The sequence below is a fragment of the Eretmochelys imbricata genome, chromosome 5 (assembly GCF_965152235.1).
Source record: "Eretmochelys imbricata isolate rEreImb1 chromosome 5, rEreImb1.hap1, whole genome shotgun sequence".
NCBI classification, from domain to species: Eukaryota; Metazoa; Chordata; order Testudines; family Cheloniidae; genus Eretmochelys; species Eretmochelys imbricata.
Window position 1 is genome coordinate 21,548,585 of NC_135576.1, and position 10,798 is coordinate 21,559,382.

The following is a 10,798-nucleotide window of genomic DNA, read 5'->3' on the forward strand; positions in this document are numbered from 1 at the left end:
CATTTTAATCCCTTCTGCTAGAAGACTTTTTTGTGTCTCAAATGTAATTTACCTTTTTCAAATGGATAAGGGCTTAATCTTGCAAGGTACAGAGTAGTGGGACTTGATCCCCCACATCACTTGAAGCACGTGACTTAAGTGCTTTGCTGTATCGGGGTCAGAGCACTTGTCACCTTTGATGATCAAGCCCCAAGTCCCACATTTTTGCCATATCAGTATTATGCTGGGTGAATCTTCTACCTGGATCGCTTTCCCTCTCACCATAAAAATACTAGTTTTAAATTAATATGAAAACACTTGTAGGTGTTGGCATCCTAAAGTTTGCTATGTCACTTGATAGAAATGGTGAGCTTTGAACAATACAGAATAGTGCATGGGGCTCTGTTTACTTTGAAAGGTAGATTGTACAGAGAGGGGGACAGTGCTTCTGAGTGGCACAAGGAAAGGAACAAAAGTGCCTTGCATTAGAAGTACATTACTATTCTGTCCCTTGTTTCGTATGTATTACAGAATTATTACCCCTTCCTCTTTCTGTCTGAGAAACTAATGAATGGAAACAAATATGTGAGGTGGGAAAGAGGGACTGGCAACAGTACAAATAGAGGGCTGATATCTTTTTCTTTCGGTGCTAGGATCTACTTCAGAAATCTCTTGTTCCCCTCCTCCCTCTCTCCCCCAACCACTACTACTTTTGCAGGCAGCTTTTACTCTCATCACCACATGCCGGGATTCAGTTTCAGTGAATTACTTTTATTCTCTTTCTTGAAAAGTGGATAGAAGGAGTTCTGTGAAAATCTGTGAGCCAACAAAGCAAAACCACAGAAAACCACACTGTGAACAGGAACAGCTGGTTCCAAAAGGCTCCATATGCCCCTGCCTTGTCAGACGATTCATTGAAAAGCGGACGCCCCAGCCCAGTTGACTTAATTTAAGTTAGCCAGACACATACATAAAACTCAGATGACAGGAACTGAGAATCTGTGAAGCAAAAAAAGAACCAAAAGATTAATTATTGTGAATGCTTTCCATGTATGGAAGCCCTATAAAATAAATGGGGTTTAAATTCTTTGGTGTTCTATAGAAAATAAATCTTACAGCATTTAATAGTAATCACCTTTCCATAGGTTTTTGAACCATCCTACAGAATTTTATAGCAGGAGGCTGAACTTACTTACAGAACAATTTCTGTTATCTATTAAATTATCAAAGATGTTTTCAAAGAGCCTTCTCTCTGGTTTTGGTTGCTGTTCTCACTCCCCTGGAGGGAAAATGAGCATCTGACCTTTAAATTCAGTGTATCTCTGCTGAGTCTTTGGAACTGATGAGGCCTCCAAATTATATGACCTCCAGATACTTTTGTTTTACTTTAAGTTGATTATCAAATGATATTTTTTTCCCCTTCAATTTCAGCTTTAATCGCCTTGACTTACCTCCGTATGAATCTTTTGAAGATTTACGAGAGAAGCTTCTTATGGCAGTTGAAAATGCTCAAGGATTTGAAGGAGTGGATTAAAACAGCAATTTTTTTTTTTTCCATCGAGCAAGTTCTGCTTGAACTGTTGAATTTGCCTAATGGACATTAACAAGTGACAATGGCAGAACAGTTGCACAATGTTGGTTCATGGAGCAAACTCTTCTACAGTGCCGTTGCCTAAATTCAGAAATCTGAACTACAATCTGTGGATAACATTTCTGATATTTCCACAGTAAATCACCAACTGGTTGACACGTACTCTAATTTCAGCAGGACTTGTTCTATTTATGTTGTGCCTCTGTAGGCAAAGCCCTTAATAAATATTTTACATACTTTCTAATGACAATGAATGGAATTAATCACTTTACAGGTATAGTATTACAACTCATGTTTACTTTTTAAATGATTTAGACATTTTCAGATTTTATTTCATCACAATTAAAAATGTCATCTACTTGGAAAAATGAGCATTTCTTATCTTAATTTCATACCAGACTTGATGCCAGTGGCATTTTTACTTTCAAAATGCATTTTGAGCCTTGTGTCCCCAACCTATTAGAAAAGCTGGAGTAAATGATGTGAGAAATTTTCTGCAGATGGAATATATTAATGGCAAATGTAAAAGCTTTTCATTGAGCACATTAATATGTTCTGTACCCAAAAGAAAAAGTATAGATTGGATGTTACATTTTTGTATAAATCAATAGAATAGTTACAAGCTGAGAGAGGATCATAACATAGCATGCCAAATCTCACGGTCAATAAAGAAATCACCTCATTATTCCTTGGTAATATTTATGTGTACTATAAAACATTTTGGGATAGGGTTGGCATTATCAATATAAGAAAAAATGCTTAATCCTGTCATTAACTTTGTACAATGATTCTTTTACTATTCTTTCCTCTTTACTATTTGCAATGGAGGCATTTTGAATGAAATTTGGCACTGCTTGATTTGGAACTGTGGAAACCAGATCTGTTTTGTCTCCTATTTGTATGCATTTGCAAATATTACCTAAATACAAGGGTTTTTTTTTGTTTCTAACTGCACCAACTCTAAAGGCACTTTATGTAACACATGGAGGTCATATCTGTTTTTTATCATAAACATTAATGTGATTATATTCCTTCTCACTGCACATGTCTTTCGGGTGCAATATCTATCAATTGTGAATTTGGCTGCTGCTGCTGTATAAAAACCAGATGTAGAGCTGGGCCTGCAGACATGTTCTCACCTATTGTTTTTGTGATTTTTTTATTCAATCACAAAGATTTATTTAATATATACGGTTATCTAATCAATTTTGTTACCTATGACATGTTGCATGCTTAAACTATAATGCCTGAGTTGTATCTGTTGTGTGATAGATTAAAGGCAAAAGAGAAGACTTGCATTTGATCCACTGAAGTTAAATGGTTAACATAGCAGTAGGGTAGGTTTGAGGGTATGCATTCAGCAATTTGATTATGTTCAGCTTTGTGAGCTTTTGTCCACCTACATAACACACTTTGTTGTTTTTTCTAAGAACCCGACTAACACTTATTCACAAGCAAGATTACAGGGTGCAAAAATAATTGAAACAATTTCACCCCTTATTGCCAAGAACTGAGCTTTTTTTATTTTATTTTATTATTATTATTTTTAGCACATGCAATCCGCTGCCAGCAATGCGTGTGGCAGCAGTTGCAGGCAGGGAGTGTAATAAGTATTAACTCTAGCCATGAGAGCTAATTTAGCAAAACTCATCAAAGCTAATAACATTCAACAAATGCTAATTTGTCAAACTTTGCCTGGCTTGGGATGCAGCCTCAGTTTGCTCACAAAAGTTTGAAGAGTCAATAGGTGCATGAAGAAGTTTTGAACCTTCTAATTTGAATGTAGATTAAGGTTAATTCCCTTTCTATATTAATTTTATTTTCAGACATTCCTTTTTTCCATCTGGTGAGCTGAAAACATAGACATGAGAATGAAGTGGGCTGGATATGACTAGATGTAAAACACTATATTGATAGCCTCTTACGCTTTTAGTGAGTTGGATCTGATCTTTCTAATGTATATCTACATGCCAAACTTCTGTAGCTAGAACATGGAATTGCCTTTAAAAATCTGTCATATTCCATGGTCAGTTTTCTTTTTAAAAACAATGTCTTAATTGGAAGAGTTTTTGTATGTTTGGAGGTAACGTTTTGCTTCAGTGCCATGTAACAGAACCTTATTTCAAGGACTCCTATGAGTTTTTGCTTTAGACTTGAAATATAAACTAACGCTTATGTAATAAGGGATAATGTAGTCAAGCAGTTAGGCTGGGGGAACTGGGAGTCAGGAGATTTGAGTTAAATTCCCAACTCTGCCATCACTCTCACTGTTACTCCTTGGTTGAGTCATTTAAATTCTGTGCCTGTTTCCCCATCTGCAAAATGGGCTTCAGATCTGTGTGTAAAGATGAAAGGCTCTATATAACTGCAAAAGATGGAATAATGGAGCATAACACTTTAAGATCAGGCTTTTAGAAAATTAGGCTAACGTCTTTTCAGATCCACTTACACATAAACTAAGAATAGAAACTCCAAAAGACTTCAGTATACATTACTGTATTGAGGTAAATTCCTGTTATTAAGGAGAAAATTTGTATTTTTAATCACTGAAAATACTCATTGTTGGAAAATAAGTACAAGAAATGTTTCTCAAAAAATATCCCCCAGCCCCTTAGAGTCCAGAGAACTTAAACCTTACTGTAGAAGTGAGTCTCTCCCTTTTTGTCAGCGTCTCTAAGAGACCCTGGTATTCCAGCAAGTAATCCTGGCTATTACCAAGGTAAATTTATAATGTGAAAAGTGAATTGTTCAGTCTAACCCCTTTATTGCACAAAGGGGTTAGACTGAACAATTCATGTTATGTGTTGCATATTATAAGTTCTTTTTCGTTCGCTCTAGCTAACAGGCAGTTCCTGAGCAGCACAGTCCTTGGCCTTGTCTACCCTTGGATTTTAGCCACCACTGAAGCTGTGTTGATGTAGCTGCACTGGTGCAAACCTCTAGTGTAAATGCACTGTACTAGTGCAAAGTAGATGTTGCACTAAGGTAACTTACCTTAGTGGCTAAAAACCTTACTGTAGAAATGCCCCTTGTGTCAGCCAAAAGGCTGTTACCACTTGTGGAATCTGTTCTTTAAACCCGAGAATTGTCTTCAGTTTTGCAAATGACTTGTGTGAGGTCCAGGTACCTAGTGTGTGCTTCAGCAAAACCGCATCTGTAAGGGAGTTTGATTCTATTCTACAGATTACTTTGTAACTAAGAACTGTATATGTTGAAGCTGTTTTTGCATTGACTGTTATGATATAAAGTTGATTTCTTGGAGTTTCTGTTCTAATACACCGAACCTCTTAGAAGTTCTTCTGGAATTCCTGACATTGTATTTGAAGGACTCTTTCAAGGGAAAGGTGGCTAAATGTCTCTTATTTATTAAACCTTAATTAATGAGGAGATTGCTCCATTTGGATTTGTGCTCTAACTTGGTGCCTTTCTTTAATATTCAAATACTGTATTCACATTCATTGACCCGGACTATGTATGAATAGTTCACCCCCTTAATCATAAAACAGATACTTTTGTAGAATTTGTATTTTTTAAAAGATTCTATCTGGCCAAATTATTGTAATTTTTTGCTCACATCAAGTCTTTTATATCTCTGGCTCTCTTGTAAGGCAGGTCAGTTACATACCATAATTCCAGCATTTATTCCTAGTTGATAGAAACTCATTATGACTGGACCTAATGTCTTCCTGAAAATTTATCTTCCTTTTGTCTTCCCACTGAAGTTAACCCAAAAAAAAAAGGGGGGGTGAGCGAATTTGTTATTTCATTCTATTTTATTATTAAATTTCTCATCCTATCTCTGAACTTCTCATGCAGGGAGGGCAAGCTGCGTGCTCTCTTGTAATATTTTCTGACAAACCAGCAGAGGATGCTGCTCTACAGACTAACCAAGTATCTCATCCCCCCCCTTAATCTCCACTACCCCAAAAGAAATTCACTACCTCTGTTATGTGATTAGCTTTTACTGACTGGTGATCAAGACTGCGGAGTTCGGTATCATAGTTGCAAATCTCACTTCTGAGATACAGAATCTGTTCATATACTTTGAGTGAAACCGTGGCCTTGATGAAGTCAATAGCAAAACTCCTAGTGACTTCAGTGGGGCCTGGATTTTGCCCTTTGTGTTCTGGAATTTATAACCGGGAGGGATAAGTGACACATTTGGACCACTTTTTCATATATATGTACAGTATACCCAACTATATACAAAACTGAATTTTTAATATGTAAGATGAAAAAGGAAAAAACCCTTTTAATTAGCAGAGTGGACGTTTTACAAGCATGAGGGTGTTTTTAATAGCAAAAGTCTTTTCTTTTGCTTGTATGGAATTTTGAAAAAGACCTCTGTTCCAACATCTGTTAGACGTTGCACTAAAAAGCGATGCATGTTTGAAATGCATGGGGAAATTGTTTTGATAAAACTGGAATCTAACCCATATTAATGTTACATATCCCTCAGGTCTGTCATACTGCACACATAACCTTACATTCATATCACATGACCACCACCACAAACCATATTTAATCACATGCCTCTGTACTTCTAAGCCATCTGGATTTTCCTACATTGCTCTTTCATTTAGAATGTCATGTTTTCCTCTTTCAGTTAACGTCAGTGTAGCTTTTGTTCTTTTTTACCACTATATATACACATATATAAACACAGCGTGTACCCACATACAGCAGTACATATATGTAATGCATTTTTATACTTCTTTAATCAATTCTGTGTTCAGGATTGGCTTCTAAAGAGGACTGTGAGCAGTTTGTCTCCAATGCAGCTTTAGCAAAGCCATGCCATAGTGAATACATTATGATTCTCAGAACCCAAATAAAACCACTAGAAGGTGATTTTGCTATGCTCTGTGTTTGTGAACTTATGCCCTTTATTCAAATTTAAACCTGAAATGACTACTTCCAAAGGTGAAAAATAGTTTCAAACATTCCAGATGAAATTCACGATCTTTCGTAACTTTTTATTGTAAAACCGCCTGAGAATATGAGGCTATTTAAAATTATATTAAACTACATTAAAATTGATGTAAAAAAACAAACAAACTGAAAACTACTACTTATAAATAATGCTCATTTTCACAATCAAAATAGCTTTAAAGTATGGTTGGATTTGATACACAGTGGAAAATGTTTTTTGTTTTTGTTTAAGGACAAAATCATTTTTTCCATTTATTTTCTTAAGAGAAGTGAAGGAAATTGTAGTTTGTTTCCTGACAGCAAAAGATCAATGTAACAAAATGAGATTGTTGTAATGAAATGACGCAACTTGTTAAATATTTAATAAAGAATTATGGAAGCTGGAACATTTTATACTTCAAATACATGGTCTGTCTAATTGAAAGTTTGTTGTATTGTGTTAAAAGGGTTGTAACTTCCAGCAAAGTTCGGGGGAGACGCAGGGCAGTAAACAATGGTAATCAGAGCATCTATGTACAATTTATCTGAAGCATTACTACCATCCAGGTACTGCATCTCTTTTCTTGATAATTACTACTTGACAGTTGTTGACTTGCACAATTAACGCATGGTTAGTATGCACACAATATACTGTTTAATACCATGGCATTCCTTCAAAAGAATGTGTTAAATACGGAACCTCCTTCCCCGCACACACATCTCCCTACCCCAACTCATGCACCAGTGTTAAGCTGTTTTTAATAGCAAAAAGTAACTTTTGTTAAAATTATTTCAGCAGATGCAAGAAGTGAGCCCTTTTGTTTTTATATTGTTCAACTTTTTCTGCAGTTACTTCCAAGCTTTATTTTGTGATTCAACATACCTACAACACGTATATAGTTTTAATCCTGCATCAGTGAACAATCTTTACAGATCTTCCCACTGTAACTATTCAAATGTAGGTTTTGAACAAGAACACAAAAATATAAACGTTAAATGCAATTAAGTATGCTGCTTTTATCTCACGCATATACTATCAAGTTCCTAAACATCTATAAAAGGAAACTTACTACATGCACTTTAAATAGAGCATGCTAATTTATCTTAGAACATGGATTAAAAAGAGAGATGTCTTAATTTAACAACCAAGCCTATATTACTGCTAGATAGCTCATCCTCTTTTGTACCATGTGTTTCAGTGCCACAATTCAAACTCAAAATACAGCAGTACTAAGTAACTAAATTCTTGGCCACTAACCGTAACATAGATGATGTGCATTACAGTTGCCAAACAGGAGAGGCAGGAAGTTTGGGCAAGGATGTTCTTTCTTCTGTGTTTGTACAGCACCTAGCACAATGGGATCCAAGTCCATGACAAGGGCTCCTAGGTGCTGCAGTAATACAAAGAAACACTAACAGAGAAATCAGAGCTCTTGGTTCAAGCAAGGCACACTTCTGACTCAGCAGACTACTTTGGAAATACTGTACCTTCCTCCACCACTGTCACACTCTCTGTCCCCAGTACTAATGAGCAAGGTAAGAGGCGTAATAATGAGAAAGGGAGCTGTATATGTGCTCAGTAGGAAGTTAGTCTTTAAAACTAAGAATAATGTGGAGTTGGGGCTCCCTTAAACTGTCCTATTGCTGCCCTGAACTTGACTTCAAATAGGTGCAGAGGTCACTCGAGACAATCTGCCACCCAAGGCAAAATTTCAGTGTACCCGACCCTCCCATCACCTAGAACAGAGGTTCTCAACTGGGGGGTGTACACATTGGGCTCTCTAGGGGAGTATGGCAAGCTTTCTGATGGCTCAGTGGTTCTAGAATAAGGGGGCGAGGGGGCACGGTAAGCGCCAGGTCTAGAACCATGAAGGTTTGGTCTGGCCGCCCTGCCACCCCAGGCAGAATCAGCCACCTGAGGCAGCTGCCTAGTTAGCTTATAGCTAGAGCAGCCCCTGGGCAGACCCCCTCAGCTGAGTCTGGAGGATGAATTTGACTTACATCAATATTGCAATTAGGTGCCCTATGGCCTTCTACCATACCTTCCAATTAACCACACCTGAGGGATCGCACAGACAGTGCAATTCCATTGTTGGCTCAGGCTAATGCTGGGTTGTATATCATTGTCCAGGAGTTGCAGGAGGGTCTTGGGAAAAAACGGACAATGGGCAGAAACATGACATTGCCCCACCATCTTCCAGAAACACTGCAAGACACCTGCAACAAATACCTGATTGCTATCAGTGACTGGAAACCTTTGCCATTAAGTTCCTGTGGGGTGTATCATTGAACATACCAAGTGATCATTTAAAGATACTGAACACCATTTAAGGACTTAACCCGTCAGAATTCTGAACAGATATTTTCCTTGCTGATTTGCTTGAACATACCAGTATTCTGATCAGGTCTCATTTCAACAGGGAAACTACTACTTCATCTTCCTCCAACCCTCAGTGACGGCCCTTCACTCTCCAGCTATGGGAGGCTACAGGTTCCAGAAAGCCAAAGGTTACGCCAGAGACAGCTTTTGTTGACAGACTTGCATTGTTTGTTTTTGAAGCACTTTGTTTTCGGCTTAATCACTTCCCAACAATTCTTCTGCTTCTGAGGCTTGGAATATGTTCCAGCTGCTCACTGGTGCTTCTGCCTTCAGCTCCGCAGCAGCAATTAGTTTTTACCTCTGAACATTCTTTTCCTGCACTTGCCCGTTTGCTCCCTTGACGATGAGTTCCCCCTTGCCCTTAACTCATCCCCTCTCCATCCTTGGGAAGCTTTGCTCTTTCTGAGACCTCCTGCTGCCAGGACATCCAGATGACATTTTTCAAAGCTGATCCTACCAGCCACAACTGAGCCCTTCAGCTGGAACTGGCACTGTCTGCATTTTTCTGCTTGCTCCTTTTAAAGAGCAAATATGTTGGTAATACATAGTAACACACTGTATGTAGTATTCCAGCACACTATTAACCTGGGCTTTTAACCAAATAAATAAAGACTAAATGGCCTTGAAATTCTGCACTTTTCTTCCAACGATGCCTATTTATTTTGTTAATGCTTTGGCAGTTATATTTAGTATATGCTGTTTCCAAAAACTAGTACAGCAATTTCCTTACAATTTCAAATATGAAGTGAAAAGCAAATTGCAATATGGCAGCTTCCCTTTGTGGAAACAGTTGGTTCATCACTGGTACGGCATCTGCTACTGCCAAGGATTAAAGTGCATCACCCAAGGAAGATATGCTACCACCTCAACAATGTCCTACGTTACTCTTCATTCTGATGGATGCCAATGTACCTGACAAATTATGCCCACGACTCACTGCAGTCACCTCCAAGGAGCAATATTTAACAATGAGATTCTTCCTATTTCTCGCTGCCTCCTCCTCCTCTCTTAGTGGCAGGACCAGTAGCAGCACTTCTTCAACCCTGGGGACACCCCCACCTCTGACAGTAAGTCATGAGACTTGAGAGGAAAAAACAGTAAATCATGAGATCTCTATCTAGGTTCTTGCACTGGACCAGCTGAGAGCCTTCATTTGCAAGGTCTCATCTGAAAGGTCCTCAAAGGAAATAAAACTGCATGGAAAACAAACTCTCACTCTGGGAAGGTGAGGAAGGGCTGAACCGAGGCAACAGCTTTGTAATGGCTGGGAATGGAATTCTGCCCTCTGAAACCATCTGCAAGCTCTCCCCTCCTTTTTCCCCGTCCTTATTAACTGTTCCCTTCTGTTACCTTCATCTGGAAAAAACGTTCACCTCCTAGGCATGTGGGGAATAGAAGGGTTCACATGAAGTTCTGTCACCAAGTGTAAAATGATGAACAAATTGAAAATGGCATCAGGGACTGGCACTGTTTTGAAAGAAGCATCTGTTTAGAACTGATAAGCCTAGAATAGAATGTTGAACGTGATCAGTAATAAACATGTCAGTCTCTTTATTTATTGAACATCGGAGGGACGGGGACACCCTTTACCTTGTATCTGACGTTCAGAATGGAGATCGTCCTAGGGACTGTACTGCGTAGACCTCTACGGACATTGCCAGTTTCAGTCCTTGGCACCTAGGCCTAGCTCCACTGAGGTGTTTAGTCTGAACTCCAGACTTAGGCACCTGAGTCCAATTTTTTGGCACCAGTGCCATCCACAAAACTCCCACTCAGCTACCATTTTACCCTAAACTTACTCAGCACTTATTTTTGCAGTAAAAGTTCCTTTGGCACGTAAGTTTCTGGGAATGCACGCTGATGCCTCGCTTCTCAATGCCCTGAGGCCTATTTCCCTCCTAAGATCAAGTGCAATCCACAAACCAGAGGAAGAGAGA

The 10,798-nt window shown here is 38.5% G+C and overlaps 1 protein-coding gene and 1 long non-coding RNA gene across 12 annotated transcripts in view; one reads left to right on the forward strand and one right to left on the reverse strand.

The window, feature by feature from the left end:
- NEDD4L (NEDD4 like E3 ubiquitin protein ligase) overlaps positions 1–6,906 on the forward strand; it is a 363,163-nt gene extending 356,257 nt beyond the window's left edge. For all 11 annotated transcript variants that reach the window (XM_077816704.1, XM_077816707.1, XM_077816708.1 and 8 more), the window contains one exon: positions 1,411–6,906. In XM_077816704.1, coding sequence (XP_077672830.1) covers positions 1,411–1,513 — 103 coding nt within the window. In that variant the 3' untranslated portion in view covers positions 1,514–6,906. The remainder of the gene's footprint in view (positions 1–1,410) is intronic.
- LOC144264832 (uncharacterized) lies at positions 1,456–10,264 on the reverse strand. The gene is made up of 3 exons (XR_013346114.1): positions 10,212–10,264; positions 7,740–7,872; positions 1,456–1,569 (listed from the first exon to the last, which is right to left on the reverse strand). It is a non-coding gene; the product is annotated as an uncharacterized LOC144264832 (long non-coding RNA).
- Positions 10,265–10,798: the final 534 nt, after the last annotated feature.